General features: G+C 40.2%; 1 protein-coding gene across 3 annotated transcripts in view; it reads left to right on the top strand.

Annotated features, from left to right (window-relative positions):
• The window catches only part of NAV1 (neuron navigator 1), a 2383470-nt gene that overhangs the window by 1765339 nt on the left and 599582 nt on the right, over positions 1–18549 (top strand). For all 3 annotated transcript variants that reach the window (XM_044076515.1, XM_044076516.1, XM_044076517.1), the window contains one exon: positions 4040–4194. In XM_044076515.1, the coding sequence (XP_043932450.1) occupies positions 4040–4194 (155 nt within the window). The remainder of the gene's footprint in view (positions 1–4039; positions 4195–18549) is intronic.

Below are 18549 nucleotides of genomic sequence, written 5' to 3'. Positions count from 1 at the left end.
CAATGGCAGAGAAATTTAATGCTTATGCTAAGCCTGTTTTCATTGCGAGATTGTATTGTTTAGCAAATGGCTGTCTGTGTTTGTGCTATTCTAGCTTAAGCTACTGTACAGAGGGAGGAGAGAGGTTGCTACTCTACTTTCACTGAGCTGTAAGACTCGCTCGCCTACCCCAAAGTAAATTAAACTGTAAGTTAAGCAACCCTTTGAAACAAGACACATGGTCTTCTATTTTTTGAGGACATAACTTTTATAGTAAAATATGTGTGAAGGAGCAACAGATAAATCAGGTTTATTAAAGGAAAATTCCACCATCCTTCACTTGCAGTTTAACTACATTATAAGATTATCTTTTTTTTCTATGCATTTAAATAATTGAAGGAAAAGACTGAAGTGGCCTTCTTGGAGAGTGGCCTACCTGTGGGTGTGGCTTATAGGGGGTGTGCATTAGTATGGTGTGGGTGGGGCTTAAGGGGTGCTCGAGTACTACTTTCGCCTAGGGCGCCATTTCAGCTAAGGCTGGCCCTGAGTATCCTACACTAAATCTAGCCCTTACTCTAAACGTGAAATGCTCACACACTCTCACCCCCTAAACTCTTGGCATTTGACTCAAAAGCACCACACCCATGTTAGCTTTATGACCTCATCAACACAGCATAAGTGGACTGTGCGCCTGGGACATCCCTGAAAAGGGGCACTTTATACAGTGTGTTTACCTGATTAGCAAACAGCTAAAAAAATGACATTTAAAATGTGGGCCTTTGTCCCGTTATTATTTTTGGCTTTGTGATAAAGACAGGCATGAATGTCAGTTCACATTCTTCAAAAAAGACTTGCTAATGCAAAGTTTGAGTTTTGTTTTTTATTCTAGCATCTTTGTAAGTATATAAGGGGAATATTTAAAATTTGTTCCAGATTTTTGGGTCTTTGTCTCTGATTTGAGCCTAGATTTTTAAGAGGACAGAGATAGATAGCAATGGGTTCCCACTGTATGGCTTTGACAGAAGTGAGTTCTGATGCATTTCTGGCACATTATTTATGAATATATTCATTCATTTGTTCTCAAGCAGATGTCTGAGATGGTTTTGTGTGAGTATGTGTGTTTGTGTCTAAAATACTTGGTTCCTGCCATCTACAGCTGTTATGATGGAAACTAAGAAACTGATTGTAGTAAACAGGAACATTACCATATGAGCCATGATGTTTGAGTGTCCTTGTTTTTTGACTGTTGACAGTGTGTTTATTTATTGTGGATTAAACTGGACAACATGAGGTCTATAAGTTTGTTAATCTTTTAATTGTGAATATATTTTTAGTTAACCCTGTTTTTTTGCAGGCACACAGGTGTGAAATACACTGAGTTGAGCTATAACTGTCTGTCTGGATCTTAGTGCAGATGAATAAGACTATGAGTTGCTTCTGTGGTATGGGGTTTGATTCCCTCAGCCTTCATTTGTCTGTTACATGACTCTGACCACGTCACTTCATCAGACTGTGCTCCTAGGCTTCTCCTTAAAAGGGACACTTACATCATGTGGGCTGCCCCAGCCTGTTAGCAAATGCTTTGCACATTTATCTTTTGAATTCCTTTACCCTTCACGCAGATCCTTATCTTTTGAATTCCTTTACCCTTCACGCAGATCCTTATCTTTTGAATTCCTTTACCCTTCACGCAGATCCTTATCTTTTGAATTCCTTTACCCTTCACGCAGATCCTTATCTTTGAATTCCTTTACCCTTCACGCAGATCCTTATCTTTTGAATTCCTTTACCCTTCACGCAGATCCTTATCTTTGAATTCCTTTACCCTTCACGCAGATCCTTATCTTTTGAATTCCTTTACCCTTCACGCAGATCCTTATCTTTGAATTCCTTTACCCTTCACAGATCCTTATCTTTTGAATTCCTTTACCCTTCACGCAGATCCTTATCTTTTGAATTCCTTTACCCTTCAAGCAGATCCTTATCTTTTGAATTCCTTTACCCTTCACGCAGATCCTTATCTTTTGAATTCCTTTACCCTTCACGCAGATCCTTATCTTTTGAATTCCTTTACCCTTCACGCAGATCCTTATCTTTTGAATTCCTTTACCCTTCACGCAGATCCTTATCAGTGTTTCACTTTGTGCTGCTTTACTGTGAGTTTCAGCATGTCTTGTTTGTTTGTTTCCAGATGCATTTTTCCATAAATGTGAGTTTTAAGGGAAGAAAGGTTTTTACTATTATCTGTTTTCAGTGTGAGACATTTTTAAACAAATGATTCTCAGTGGTCTTGTTGTAAAATTTGAAGTAACAGTTTTAAATTAAATCCAAATCTAAGTTATCATTGTAGGTGCAGTGACAGGTATGAACATTATTTTATGGTAATTGAGAGACCACCATATAACGGGATATTGGTATGGCTATTTGGGGGTGTGGGCCCAGTGCATTACCATGCTTAGGGCCCCATTTGACAATGGGTCTATGTTCACCCATCGAATGGAAGTTCCAGTGAACGGCTGAACATTGACCATTCATTGCATCGACGTGGAAAGTAACTAGTTGCCCACAAATTCCCTGTGTGCCCCACCATAGTATTTTGAACCTGTCCAGGTGGTGGGCTTTTCCTCCCACCCCACTAACTGTATATATAAACTCTGAGACCACATTACAGTGGGGAAAAGGGCAGATAGGGAAGTGGTGACCAACTAGTTACCTTCCCTATTGAAGAAATGAACATTCGCTGAATGAATTTTAGATGGATAGTGTTCGATGTTCAACCATTCGATGGACGTTCCATTTGATGGCTGAATCTAGATCCTTTGACCATAATCCTGCCCTGGATGTACCACTTAAAGGTGGGCAGGCAATGGTAGTGTCACCCCTGCATGGAGGATGTGTGACAGTAGCAGCTCACATGCATCCATGCTTAACAGTGTGCACACTACGAAGTGCTGCAGTTTTGTTGTGAGGATTGGATGTGTGCAGCGAAACTGAGTAATGTTACTCATTGACTTGTTTATGTGAAACTGAGTAATGTTACTCATTGACTTGTTTATGTGAAACTGAGTAATGTTACTCATTGACTCGTTTATGTGAAACTGAGTAATGTTACTCATTGACTCGTTTATGTGAAACTGAGTAATGTTACTCATTGATTCGTTTATGTGAAACTGAGTAATATTACTCATTGACTCGTTTATGTGAAACTGAGTACTGTTACTCACCACCACCTTGTGTGTGTGCACTGAAAGTGAATAATGAGCAGCTCACAAAGATTGAAAATGAATAACGTTTATAACCTTACTTGTACTGAAATGGAATAATATTACCCAGCAACTTTTACTCAGTGAAACAGAACATTACACTTGGCTTGTGTGCTCTAAAACTGAATAACGCTGCTTGTATGCACTGAAACTTAATTACATTATCCATTAGTTTGTGTGCACCAACACAGAAAGTTATTTGAGCCAAGGCTGAATAACATTACCGAGTTTTGGGCGCACCAGAATTGAGTAACCTTACTCACCATCTGATGCTCATTAAAACTGTGCAACAGTACTCCAAAGCTAACACAAAAACCAAGTAGCATTACTCACTGCTGCAGTTAGTAAAGTAGACTTGAAAGACAAAAAGCCCTTGAAAACTAATGTCAACAACCTGCAGTGTAAAAACATGATTTCACTTTTTGATTGTAGATGGGATAAGAGGCAAATAAAGTAGAAAACAGTAAGCATGCGAGAAAGCTCTGACAGGCAAGCGCTTGCCATACTTGACAATTAACGGAAATGTCTATAAAGAGAAGTAATGTTGCAGGTTAGGTAAGTTAATACAAGGTATGTTAGTGAAAGAACTGGACACACATGAATATGTTTTCAGCAAATCATTTGATACAAGTGCTTTACGCACTCAGGAAGTGACAAGTACTCAGTACAATGGCCATATAAATCCAGAATGTTCTGTGATTTGTTTCCATGTTGTCTAATGGTTTGACTGTGGTTCTCCTTCAGTTTTGTTTTTACTGTAACATAAGCAAAACCTAAGCTTGGCCTTACTCTTACAGTAGACACAGCTCGCTACAGATTCAGGATGATGTGAAGGAAAGGCGACACTCGCATGCATTAGGAGGGCTTCCAGAGTCTTCTGATGACAAATCCCAGCTACCTCCATCCCCTGTTACTCCACTGTCCTCAGGGAAAGGCACCTTAACTAATATAGGTAAGTGTAATCACTGCTTCATGCTCTCACTACCTCATCTGAAACAATTTCAAGTGACTGCAAAGTGAAGTCTGTAATTGTTTTGTCTTGTTTTATTTGTATAAAAATGGAGTGAAGCTTTGAATTCATCCAAATGTTATACACCTGCAAAAAGATCTTACCCTCTTTATGCCATCACTTTTCTTTGATTCTTTTGTTGCTGCAACAGGGTCTTCATTACAAAGCACCATTGTGATACGAAGTATGTTTAGTATATTAAACCAGTTAATTCCAACTATGTGATGAAAAGCCAATCAGCTGATAATGCTGTTTTAAGAAAATGACATCGTCCATGTCTTTTCTGAAAGGATATACACACTTATTCTGTTTGTTCGGCTGTATGTTCTGCTTATCTCTCTAGGTGCACTGCTGTCACTCATATGCATAACTAGGGTGGGGTGCAAGATGCAGCTATCCTGGGCAAAAGCTGTCGGGGGCACGATCGGCAGGTGCCAATGCAGGTATATGAAATCACGAGGATGTTGGGATGTCATAAATGAATGCCAAACTGCATTCATATTCATAGTTGAAGCTCTGTATGCAATATTAACCAAAGTTCTTGTTACATTTGTAGAAAGCTTGCTATGGTTACAGAAGTACAGAAGATTGTTTATAGCACTCCTTAAGCTGAGATGGCAACAGTTGGGGGGGTTAGCTAAGGGTACAAGATGCTCTAACTACGACTCTGCTGTCATCAGTTTATTAGAATATTTATTTTATTTTTATCAAAAGCTAAAAATATTGTATTAGTAGGTATATATGGCATTTAGACACAAGCAATTACAGATCCATAAGTCTGACCAGCCTTGTATGCAAAGCCATGGAACGACATATCATGGAATTACTCAATCAGGATATATGCAATCTAAACACTGGACCCTTCTCAGCTTGAATTCAACCTGGTGTATTTTTTTTAAAAAGTCAACAAAGCAATGGATGAGCGTAAAACTGTACACAATGCATACCTCAATCCGGCCAAAGCTCTTGACACAGTTCCCCATTCAATCATAGTTGTTGTTCTTCTTTCGACTTTTTTCCCGGTTAGGGGTCACCACAGCGGAACTCCGGTCCGCTAATGATTGGCAGTATATTTTTACGGTGCGGAGGTGCCAGCTCGACGCCCAACCTTCAACGAAGGCACGCCCATTCACACATGTCTTTCGAATGCCACTGAACCATGGGGAGGACATGCAGACTCCACACAGAAGGCACTCCAGCCGAGAATTGAACGGGAGAATCTCTTGCTGTGAGGTGACAGCGCTACCGCTGCACCACTGCGGCTTGACCCATTTAGGCATAGTAGAAAAGTTAAATAAACTAGGACTAAACCCATTTGTCACCCACTAGAGTGCCATCTAGCTCAGAGATGGGACAAAGAGAATCAAATTAGGGGCAGAGATCGCCACAAAGAGACCATTCACCAGTGGAGTCCCCAAGGTTCAGTGCTGGGACCTCTCCAATTTGGCCCATACTTTAATGATGTAAAAGCCAATACCAAAGAGTTCTGGCTTACAGTGTTTGCAGATGACTGCAAATTAGGTCACTGAATCTACAAATGACTTGGCCATCAAGCAGAAAGGTTTGACCCAAGTAAATAACTGGTGTCAAAATCATGGACTGAAACTAAATGCCAGAAAATGAATTATTGTACCCTTTGGGAAGTCATCTATCCCAGAAAAGTGGGTCTATATCACTTCAACGAAATGGCTGAAGTTCGAACACCATATGTTTGAACTTCTAATCTCGAAGTGCAAAAACATTGAAGTCTTAGAACAGCAAACATCACTGTTTCAAGAAGCACACACACAACACAAGCACACCAAAAAACAAACAGCGCTCTACACACATACACTTAAAATCCTACATCTAACCCTACACTGAACTTGTACATACACTACTATCTATCCACTTACCTTAACCCAAACCCTATCCCTAAGGTCCGTCACTATCGCACACTCACCTGACCCGCACCCTAACCGACCTCTCCCGCCCTAACCCTAAAGTCTGTCACTATGGCATACCCGCGCCCTAACCCTAACTCACGAATCCTGCCCTAACCCTAAAGTCTGACACTATCGCACACCCACCTCACCTGCGCCCTAACCCTAACTCACCTTACCCGTGCCCTAACCCTAACGTCTGCACAATCGCACACTTACCTGAACCTGACCCGTAACTTTCCACCACAGCACTGACTATAGAGAAGCCACAGAAACAGCCCACAGAATTCTTTCCCTGGGAAAGAAGCGGCTTCGCGATAATCAGTTTTCGGACGTCACAGTTCGAACATATGGTGTTCGAACTGCTGACTTTTCGACGAACTGATAGGAACCCCAGAAAAGTACCACATTGACAGTATGCCACTAAGAATTGACCCAGTTGTTTGGGATTTGGGAGCTTATATGGACAATGACATTACTTTTGGGCAGTGTGTGTCTGTTGTTATAAGAATGCCCTTCTATATTGCACAGTTTATAAACAAAGGGATTGTGTCTAGATCTAGCGATGTCATTGTCCCCCTTTACTCAGCCCTCATTAGGCCAGTCATTGAATATAATGCCCCTCTTTGAGATGTATCTGTCCAGATGCATGCAACAACTTGAATGCACACAGAGATATCTTACTAAAAGGATGCAGGGCCTAAATAACATTTCCTACGTGAACAGATTCAAAGCCCTGTCAGTGTACTGTGTATTCTACAGATTGCTAAGAGGTGACCTGCATCTGGCATACAAGGAGTCCACTGACCCAATACTGCGGGATTTACTGCACATCGGTAGGTCAGATAGCATCAGAAATGCTCTGTCTAGAGATCTAAACCCTTTGTACAGCATCAACAGAATGGTTTGGAATGACAGGTATATTTCGCAGAGGATACTGCTGCTCTGGAACAGACTGTTCATCCACATAAAACAAAGCTCATCCCTATCCATATTCAAGTGCAACTTAGATGTATGGATGGAAAACAGAAACATTTCCCCAGCACTGCCCCTCTTATTACTAATGGACAGATGTAGCTCCTAAATTCTTTATTTTGTGCATAGGTATCCTCAGATTATCTGTGGCATGATCCCTTTTATTCTTATTAGAGGTAATGTATAATTATCGACCATGGGATGGGTAAGGCCAGTCTGTAACCTAATGGGATAGGTTAGTTCGAGCTCAAAAAGGGAAACTGGCTAGGCTTAAAATATCCCACAAGGGCAGCTAGCCTAGTACTTCCCTATGAACCTACAAGATGAGGAGAGAAGATATAGGAAATTTGGTCAACAACATCTGTGTAGTAAAGCTCCTTCAAGCTACACATGCAGAAATGACTAAAATCAGAAGATGGAACTACTTAATGAAGATGGCCACGTTTGTGTGACACCCTACATAAGTGTTTACAGTAATTAATCAGTTTTCACAAAAAGTGCTTACTGACAGCAGCTTGGTAGGTAAAGAAGGATACAGAACCTATATGAGGCAGCAGACTGTACGTCTGTCTCTCTCTCATCTATAGGCATCATAAGGCACTGGCAAAAGGACCACTTTTATTCTAGGCCTTCCCAGTTAGTTGATGCAACTACTCTTCTTCCTCTTAATTTTGCTTGGGTTTGTCTGCTTTTTCTTCTGGAAAGTCATTACCGTATAGTTTCCCATGGTCCTTTTTTCCATTTCTGTCCCTCCTCCTTCATTCCAGTACCCTGTACACTCCGTTATAGAATGCCAAGCCTAAATTCTGCCCTTCTTCATCCAAAGTGTACTTGTCTAGTGACTTCATGTCATATCTAGGGCCAGGAATTGTGCTGTAATGCAGGTCAGCATTTATTTTCTGTTTTTTTTTCACTCAAACACTGTGTAGCAAGAGTACAGATGAGGATAATGTCTGAGTGACTGCAGTTGTGAAAGTTTGGCATCACTCAGTACACGTTTTATTTTAATGTAGCTGCTGTGAGTTTAGATTCCATCTACGTTTGCCATTTTTCTTCGTAGCTGTCTTGTGTGAGATGGTAAAAGGTATTGCTTTAGTTGTCTTACCCAGTCCAATGTGATTCAGTCATGGAGCTGTTCTGATTTCTGTAAATACTAATGACCACCAAAGCAAATGGGCTATTTCCTGTACTATTCTGACCCTTTCTTGCAGCACAATTTTGTCATTTGCATCCTAGTTTGTTAATGTTGACGCATCTATAACTTGTTCATTGAGCATTTTAAAACTTCCTGTTTGTATTTCCATTCCCAGGTTATTTCTTGCTCCAACAGCTTTCTTAGAGCAGTAGTTATCTCAGACATGCTGCCTATAAAGACACTTCATTATTTCTAGAAACCACAAAGATGACTGCTTGTCTTTTCACCTTGATGTTTGCACAGTTCCTTGACTTTTTCTGTAGCAGGTTTCATTTCCCTGATGTTAAAATATAACCTGTGTATTTCGTATTTTCCACTCCTACCTGCATTCAGTCTTATTAAGTTTGTAGTTATGCTGTTGTACTCTAGTTAGCATTTGTATAACTCTGTTAACCCCTCACTGTTTGATCATCATGTATGCTTAGAACACATTTTTTCTTAACATTCAGTTATCTGAGTAACAGCAATCTGTGCTTACGAAATGCCAGATAAGACAAGGGAATCTGTGTCTTTCCAGTGATGTATTAAATCTGTACAATTCAGTGCGTTCTTCTAGTTTTATTAGTCAAAATCCCCACTGTGCATGTAGTTTATGCAAAGAATTTGATGTTTGGCATTGTTGTTGAGACGTCTTCAGCTGTAAGCAATGGATTTAGTTTTCTCTTTGCCATATTTTGGATCATGTTGATAGTTTTCACAACAGTAGTAATACTATTCATTAATTCCGCTGGCTGTGACTATTGTTTGGTGAAGCTTACACTGTCCGTTCATTTCATTTCCACTTTTTTTTACATCTGAGAAATTTAGTGCTTTGCTGAAAGCCTTAATGGGATCTGGATGGCAAAGAAATGCAATGAAGAGCCACTGAAGGATGTGGTGTAACCGCAGACAAGTGTGTGTTCAGTCTGAAGTCTTAGAAATCAGGTGTATCACATGATGTGAAATTTCTGCAGTTAGCTCATTAGCATTTAAAGATGTTTATCCGATATTTTATTATTCATCGTTTTAGACCCATCTTAACTGCATATTCTTACTGTCTGCATGACGTCAGGAGGTGTCCCCTCACTGATCAGATGACTGGGGGAAAAATACTGCTGTTGTTTTTTGGCTGCCTTTCTCATAGGGGTGTGGCTTGTCTTCAAAGGGAGACTTTTCAGTTGTTGCAGGAAAGTTTGTAGGAGGGGCCATGTTGAAATTAGCAAATGATTTGGTGTGTAAAGGAAGAGGTTGCAGGGTTTTCTCGGTTAAGTTTCTATGAACAGTAGTTGTATGTTGCTCAAGTATAGTTCTCAGCTTTTTGCTCAAGAATCTGGAATAAGCCAAAAGTAATGGGACGACAAAGGCCTAAAATCAGGGATAATTTTTCAATATTACTCTAATTTAGGTAAAGAAGTTGATAGAATGACAGGTTTTACGGCAACATTGTGAATAATATGTAGCATGAAATTCTGTCAACTACAAAGTGTAATCCTCAGTGATTTACCACAAGATCAAAAATGTTGTGAGGGACAGGGCAAAATAAGTCAAAATGTAGGACATTCGAGAAGTATGGTTGTAGGTGGCAGAAGAAGGACCTATCACTTTCTGACACAGAAAACAGAGGGAAGGATATGCATGTCAGGAACTCTGGGAAAGGGAAGTGATGACATGGATACTGTAAACGCTGGATTGTGTGCATTAATTGGCAGTGCAGCGGTTGTCAGGGGTTTGTATGTTGATGTCAGGATCTGATGAGACTAGGATACTGATTTGATACGAGTAGCTGAAACATTTATTGATAGTACTGCAAGATTCAGCACTTTTGGTAGAGATGGGAGCTCTTGACATTTTGTAGAGAAATGCTGTCAGTGTTGCGTTGGAAGTATTGCTGGTGATGGGGAAAAAGTTTAATGAGCTTTTGTAACAGTATGTGCTTCAAGTGTTCTAGAAAGTTTACCTGGAAAGGTGTTATTTTTCAGAACTGGAGATTACTGGTTTTGGTACATGCAGATATTTAAGTTAGGTTTGCTATCAATATCTCGAAATACACAAAAAAAAGGTACTAAATACCGAAGTTTTTAACCGAATGTACAACTATCCAAATGGCCCTGTTATCGAAAAACAGCTGTTAATGCCAAAAATGTCTTTTACGACATTAACAACAATGCCACCATTACCTCAACTCCCTAATCCCTACACTTGACACCCCCCACACCCCCACAACTTACTATTCCAACTCGAGATTGCACTACAGTGAGGAAAGGGATGTATTTCCCTAACTGCACTGTACCGCGATCCCTTTACATGAGCAAACATTATATTTGCAAATGCACAGTCCATTCGCAATTATACCATTCGCTCACGTAACCTGCTGAAGTATGAAGTATTCGAACATCTGTTGTTCGAATACTTCATAGCCGTGCAATTGCACGGCAACATTTCAATAGTAAACCATTTAAGTTATTCAGTAAGGTGTTTGCGGTAGTTTTGTACAGTTTTTGTAGTTGAGGGCCAGATATCTGAGATTCTGAGTAGGAATCAGAATTGGAACTAATCTGCATTTGCCCAGATTAGCGTTTGAGATGTTAAGAATAATACCTAGTAGTTCCTGTATAGCAGACCCTCTGGATAGTTGTAGGACTGTGCATGTCACAACTCTTGAGGATTCTAGGCAGATTTGTGGCTTACTTACCAGGTCATTGGCAGTAGGTATCAACTGGGCTGTGAGTAAAGTAGAGGTGTTCTCTCATCTTCTGTTTAATGAGCTGTTAAACTGTGTGCATCATGAGCACAGCAGGCCATTTTGTTTGTCCTACACTGATGGATGTAGTAGGTTCAGACTGGTTTGTGCTGATCTGTTTTTGTTAAACCAAGATCAGCTGATGCTGAAATATTGCTTCAGATTATATTACTGGGGTGCCATTTCCTGGAGCTGTGTGAATGTGAAGAATGTTCCGTTGTGCATGTCATGCACCATTTGTTATGGCAGCAGGTGACAATCTTGGGTACTTTATTCTGGCTAGATGGGAGTTGAATGTTTAATTGGATATTCTGTGTGGACCTGGTTTAGAGGCAGACATGGCTAAACATATTCTACTACCTACTACTGAGGAAAAATCTGGTGCAAATTAAGGAGATATTTACTGAGGGGTGGAGATTTTTTTTTTTGATTTTTGGTCGGTCTGCTCATTCTAGAGAAAAATGAGAATTTTTATGGAGCTTTTTCATAGTAGAGTTAAGGGGGATGAAATGTGATGCATACTGTAGTTATTTTACACTGTAGTTTGTGTACTGTGTTAATATCTAAACAGCATGTGGTATCTAATTTTTGTGTATATGGCATGGTTGAAATAGAGACAACAAGAAAGTTTTGTATGAGATGCACATGCTCCCAGTTTTTGTTAGGACATGGAGGATTTCATATGAATTTGAGTTATGAAAAGACAGTTCTTCCACTGAACTCCTGTAATACTGCTTGTTACTCGAAGTCTGTACAGCATCTTCCAGAACTGATGTTGAGTCATTAGTGGTACTGTTCTTACCCGAAGACTGTGGAGTTGCATTTTTTGCTTACTTCTGTAGCTATTTCAGAAGCTTTAATTTGCCTCTGTTTTGCGAAAAGGGGGTGGTTTATGTTGCATTTTTTAATATAAATAAATATATATATATATATATATATATACACACATATATATATATATATATATATATATATATATATATATATATATATATTGATTGTGTCTTTCGGCTTTTCCCAGTTAGCGGTTTGCTTGCCGGGCCGAACGCACAACCTTCAATGAAGGAACACCCATTCACGCATGTCAACACACAGAAGATGCTCTAACTGAGAATTGAACGGGCAACGTCTAACTGTGAGGCGACAACGCTACCGCAGCACCACCACCGAATGCATCTAAATATATATTTATGTGGGTTCCGGACGTTTGCTAGAATGAGCAAACAACCGAAACCCAAATGGCTGGACATACTTACACGAAAGTGCTTTTCACCGAAGAAGCCTGTTGCCAAGGCTGTACTACGGTGCGGGTAAGGTAAATTTCCCTTTTCCCCACTGTAGTGCGGTCTCGGAGGGAGAATATTAAAGTGGGGGGTATGGGGGTGCAGGGGGTCAAAGCCCCCCTGCTAAAATGTAAATGTAGTGTTTTATTTATTTATTTCTTTGTAACGCGCTTTAGCGAAAGTGCTTTCTTGATAAAAGCACTTTCGTTAAAGTGTGTTCGGTTATTATGGATTTGGATGTTTGCTCATTCGAGCAAACGTCCTAGATCCATTTATATATATATATATATATATATATATATATATATATATATATATATATATATATGGGTCTACTTTGGTAGACTGAAATTTCACTTACCCGAAAATCATATCATTGAGAAGAAATGACCGCACAACCCCGATGTCCTGGAACACCGACTTTCCATTCCAGGTAAGTAACTGCTTGGCCATCCTGAAAAAAAGAAAAACCGAAGGAAGGCAAACCCGCCCCCCGACTAAATATACCAACTCCGAGATCGCAGTATCACTGGGATAAGGGGCAAAGTTCAACTGTCTGGCCAAGTGGTTACTTACCTAGAGTGGACAACCGGTGTTTTGGGATGTCGGTTTGTGTGGTAGTCGGACTTTTTGTCTTGGTGATATATATATAGTACATATAAGAATTTGTCAGCTAATGTGTCGTCATTTGCTTCAGTCATACCTCTCAACTTCTTTGCTTAAACATTCTGGACAAATCTAAACAAAATGGGAAGACAAAGGACCAACATCTGGGACAATTTTTAAATATTACTGTGGTGCACATAAGTTAATAGAACAACGGGGTTTGCACCAAGATACATTTTTTGAACTATAAAGAGTATGAAACTCTTACTGTCTGGCATTATTGAATGACTGTAATTTTCAGTGATTTATGACAAAATCTAAACTCTAACCTGAGACAGGATAAAAATATGAGGTAAAATCAAGAACATCATGCAAAATTTGGGAAAGTTGAGAGGCATGATTTAAGCCTATGACCATTTTTCTCTGCAAGAATTCTGTGCTTTTCTTTTTCTATGCTCACGTTTGCTGTGCATCACCCAGGAGTACCTCTTACTCATAGGTTCATAGGTTCATACTAGGCTATCTGCCCTAGGGCATTTATAAGCCTAGCCAGAGTGTGTTTTGCTTTTGCCACCCATTTTAAATTAATTTTGCTATGCCCTTTTTCGAGGTTAGTATACTGTGCCTCTGTCTAACAGTGACACAGAAGTGATACCCGGGGTAAACCTACGATTTCCCATCCACTCATCAAGATTCCTCTTGAAGAGAGTCAATGAGGGACTCTGCCTAACCTGGACTGGGATTTTATTCCAGAGTGAAGGGAGCCTCTGGGTTATGAATCTGTCCCTCCAGCATGTCCTATTTATTTCAGTGCTGAGGTTCAAGTCTCTCGAGCGCGTAGCTCAATGGGATTTGGATTTTCTGAGGTGCAGCATGTCCATTAATTCCGGGTTAGACATGGCTTTATACGTCAGGCACAGATCACCTCTGAGCAGGCGGTATGCCACTGAGTAGAGCTGGAGTTTCTTTAACCGGGCAGCATATGGCATCTGTGAGCCCTTTGATCCTCTTGGTGAGGTACTTTTGGGGGTCTTTCCAGTTGCTGCAGGTGTCTGGTAAGGTACATCCCAAAAGGGGCATTGTACTCAATTATGGGCCTGATGAGGGATGAGTAAAGAGGCACGATGACAGGGGCGGCTCGTGGCATAGGGCTGCCGGACTGCAGCCCCCTCAAAAAGAAAAAAAGAAAGAAAAAGAAATGAAAAATAAAAAAAATATTTTTTTAAATTCGCATGATTCGCATGCGCATAGACCGAGTCCCGGCTTATCGGTCTATGCGCATGCTCAAGGCAGCCCGGCCGTCCCCATAGGGGGACACAAGGAGCGTCTGTGCACTTTTACAGTGCACAGACCCGCCAGGATTATGGGACGCGTCCGGACTGCAAGAGGAGCAGCAGGGACTCGGGACAGTGCCTTAGGGATCTCGTCGGCCGGGAAGGAGCATGTGGATCTCGGGTCTTCAGTATTGCCAGGGAAGGATGTATGTACGGACGTTAACTCTGGATGTATTCAGGTAAGGTGCCTTTCAATTTACAATGTTTATTTTTCTTTTTATATGGTGCTTGTGCTTTACTGGAGTTTGTGTATGGTGCTTGTGCTTTACTGGAGTTTGTGTATGGTGCTTGTGCTTTACTGGAGTGTGTGTGTGTGTGTGTGTGTGTGTGTGTGTGTGTGTGTGTGTGTGTGTGTGTGTGTGTGTGTGTGTGTGTGTGTGTGTGTGTGTGTGAAAATGCCCCAGGTGCTTATGGTGGTGTGGTAGGGAATGCCTCAGGCTTGAACCCTGTACCCTGTATGCAGGTGTTAAAGACTTGAGTTCCCTACCCACCACCATTTGTAAAAAAATTTCAGATTTTTACCTCATATTTGATCTGATCTGTTCCTCATAATATCTGTGGTTTGTAAATGTTGCAATGCTTGATATTTGATGGTGTAGTAGTAGCATTGTTGCCTCACAGCTGCAGGTTCTTGGGTTTGATTCTTGGCTGGGGTTCCTTCTTTGTGGGGTCTGTATCTTCTCCCTGTGTTTGTGTGGGTTTGCTTTTGTGCCCTCCCATGTTACAAAGACATGTCTGCATTATTTCTTCCTGGGCCTCCGCTGAAAATTTGTTTATTTGTTCCAAGTCAGACTGTCCTGATTAAATGTTAAATAAAATTGATAGGCATTTGAATTTCAGACTTAAGGGTTTCTGAATGTTTAATTCCCGCGTATTTCATGGTGCAGTGGTAGTATTGTTGCCTCACAGCTATAGGTTTTCTGGTTTGATTCTTGGTTGGGGTGGCTTCTGTGTGGAGTCTGCATCTCCTGCCTGTGTTTGTGTGGATTTGCTCTGGTGCCCTGCCATTTTACAAAGATGTGTCTGCAGTTTTAATCCCTCGCCTCTGCTGAAAATTGTTTTGTTCTGTCCGCAGTAAATTTGACAGGCATTTGAATTTCAGACTTCAGGTTTCTGAATGTTTAATTCCTTGCAGATTTGATGGTGCAGTGGTAGTATTGTTGCCTCACAGCTATAGGTTTTCTGGTTTGATTCTTGGTTGGGGTGGCTTCTGTGTGGAGTCTGCATCTCCTGCCTGTGTTTGTGTGGATTTGCTCTGGTGCCCTGCCATTTTACAAAGATGTGTCTGCAGTTTTAATCCCTGCCTCTGCTGAAAATTGTTTTTGTTCTGTCCGCAGTAAATTTGACAGGCATTTGAATTTCAGACTTCAGGTTTCTGAATGTTTAATTCCTTGCAGATTTGATGGTGCAGTGGTAGTATTGTTGCCTCACAGCTATAGGTTTTCTGGTTTGATTCTTGGTTGGGGTGGCTTCTGTGTGGAGTCTGCATCTCCTGCCTGTGTTTGTGTGGATTTGCTCTGGTGCCCTGCCATTTTACAAAGATGTGTCTGCAGTTTTAATCCCTGCGTCTCTGCTGAAAATTGTTTTTGTTCTGTCCGCAGTAAATTTGACAGGCATTTGAATTTCAGACTTCAGGTTTCTGAATGTTTAATTCCTTGCAGATTTGATGGTGCAGTGGTAGTATTGTTGCCTCACAGCTATAGGTTTTCTGGTTTGATTCTTGGTTGGGGTGGCTTCTGTGTGGAGTCTGCATCTCCTGCCTGTGTTTGTGTGGATTTGCTCTGGTGCCCTGCCATTTTACAAAGATGTGTCTGCAGTTTTAATCCCTGCGTCTCTGCTGAAAATTGTTTTTGTTCTGTCCGCAGTAAATTTGACAGGCATTTGAATTTCAGACTTCAGGTTTCTGAATGTTTAATTCCTTGCAGATTTGATGGTGCGGTGGTAGTATTGTTGCCTCACAGCTATAGGTTTTCTGGTTTGATTCTTGGTTGGGGTGGCTTCTGTGTGGAGTCTGCATCTCCTCCATGTGTTTGTGTGGATTTGCTCTGGTGCCCTGCCATTTTACAAAGACGTGTCTGCAGTCTTAATCCCTGCTGAAAATTGGTTTTGTTCTGTCCGCAGTAAAATTGACAGGCATTTGAATTTCAGACTTCAGGTTTCTGAATGTTTAATTCCTTGCATAATTGATGGTGCGGTGGTAGTATTGTTGCCTCACAGCTATAGGTTTTCTGGTTTGATTCTTGGTTGGGGTGGCTTCTGTTTGGAGTCTGCATCTCCTGCCTGTGTTTGTGTGGATTTGCTCTGATGCCCTGCCATTTTACAAAGACGTGTCTGCAGTATTAATCCCTGCGTCTCTGCTGAAAATTGTTTTGTTCTGTCCGCAGTAGAATTGACCGGCATTTGAATTTCAAACTTCATGTTCTTCAGAATACATAGTAGCACAACCTTTTTTCTAGCAATTTTCTAAGTTTATAAGATGAATATTTTAAATTTGTCCCTATTTTTGGGACTGTATTCCCCATTATTGGCTTCCCCAGGTTTTGTGCTAAGGTTGACAGCTATGGCAAGAACTGAATTCACTGAATATGGACTGTAGAATTGTGCATATTTACTGATAAAGGTGCACTGTAGAATTGTGCATATTTACTGATAATGGTGGACTGTAGAATTGTGCATATTTACTAATAATGGTGGACTGTGGAATTGTGCATATTTACTAATAATGGTGGACTGTAGAATTGTGTATATTTACTAATAATGGTGGACTGTGGAAGTCTGAGTAGACCTTTTTATGATAAATGTTCTCAACTGGGCAGTTTTGCCATTATGGGTGCATATGTTTTGTTTCATTGCTTACTGGAAAAATGTTCAAAACAAATTTAAAACACCCTCTAACAAGTGTACTGTATTGTACAAGGAATATAATTTTTAGTACAATGAGGAAGGTGTATCAAAGAGCACATGTATGTTTCATATGCAAGGGGCCTATGATTGAAAACAGCCCAAAATTAATCTTTATCTGCCACTGGCAAAATGTATTTTCTTTGAATGTGGGTTTCAATGCTGTTTCAATGAATGTGAGTTTCAAGGGCAGAGAAGTTTTAATGCTAAGTTTTCATTGTGAGACTGCATTGCTTTGTTTAACAGATTACTTAATGTTTGTGCTGTAAAATACAAAATAAAACTTTCAAATGAAGTCCAATCATTGAAGTAAAGCAGTATGCACATTAGTGTTTATGGTAAATGGAGTGAAATAGCCAAGTAATGGTTAATTGGAATGGCTGCAGAGGCTCCAGTTCAACCATTATTTTGTCAGGGGGAAGGGCAGCAAACTCAGACAGGCCCAGCTGAACTATACCTCCCAACTGTCCAGATTTTCAAAGAATGAATAGATTTTTGCTTCTTATTTTTGGTTTGTTGTTCATAAAATTTGTAGTTTTAATTCCTAAATGATTTGCCAGAAGTCACTAAATAATAAGTTTCAGACTTCATAACCTTCATAAAAATGCATGTTAAAGTAAGAGCCGTTCTATCAACTGTCTCAATTTATACAAGAGCAATTTTAGTACTGTTTATATGTGCCCCCAATATATTTGGCCTTGTTCAGATTTACTGCATTAACAGGTTGAGAGGTACATGCAAATAAATTGCTTTATAGAATTAGGCATAGCCAACCTCTCAACTGTCCCCAATTTTTGGCTCAAAATGTTGCTCTTCCCCCTAATAATCCCTCTGCAAAATAGCAATTTTGGAAGAAAACATGGAGGGTTTACAATTAAGAAATAACTGTAATAATCAAAGTTATAGATTACTTGAAATGCATGTAGATTCTTTTATTTTGTCAGCTGCTCAAGGTAGCAGTACTAATATTAAAGTGTCCCTTCTTTGACAGGTAGAAGCTGTATTGTGTGTCTATTTTATATTTTTGCATCACATTTTTGGTCCATTTTTCATAAAATTGTGTTTTTGGCAAATTAGTGACAAATCACTAAAGACTGAAGTTAGAAAATGACAGACATTTGAGTTTCAGATTTTATACCCTTCAGAAAATTCATACTAATGCAAGACCTATTCTATTATCTTTCTAAGTTTATTAGAGCAATATTTAAAAATTGTCCTTCTTGTTGTGCCTTTGTCCCACTTCTGTGTATGGCTTTGTCCAGATTTCTTGCTCTTGAAGTTGAGAGGTATGACAAGTGTCAGGGCCATCACAGTCAGCCAGAGAGATTTCAAATTGTGACATGCTTGTTGCACCCCACTCCCC

This window comes from Protopterus annectens, chromosome 7.part0 (assembly GCF_019279795.1).
Source record: "Protopterus annectens isolate FY-2018-M chromosome 7.part0, PAN1.0, whole genome shotgun sequence".
NCBI classification, from domain to species: domain Eukaryota; kingdom Metazoa; phylum Chordata; order Ceratodontiformes; family Protopteridae; genus Protopterus; species Protopterus annectens.
The sequence above is the reverse complement of the archived record's forward strand: the minus strand, read 5'-3'. Positions and strand labels throughout refer to the sequence as shown.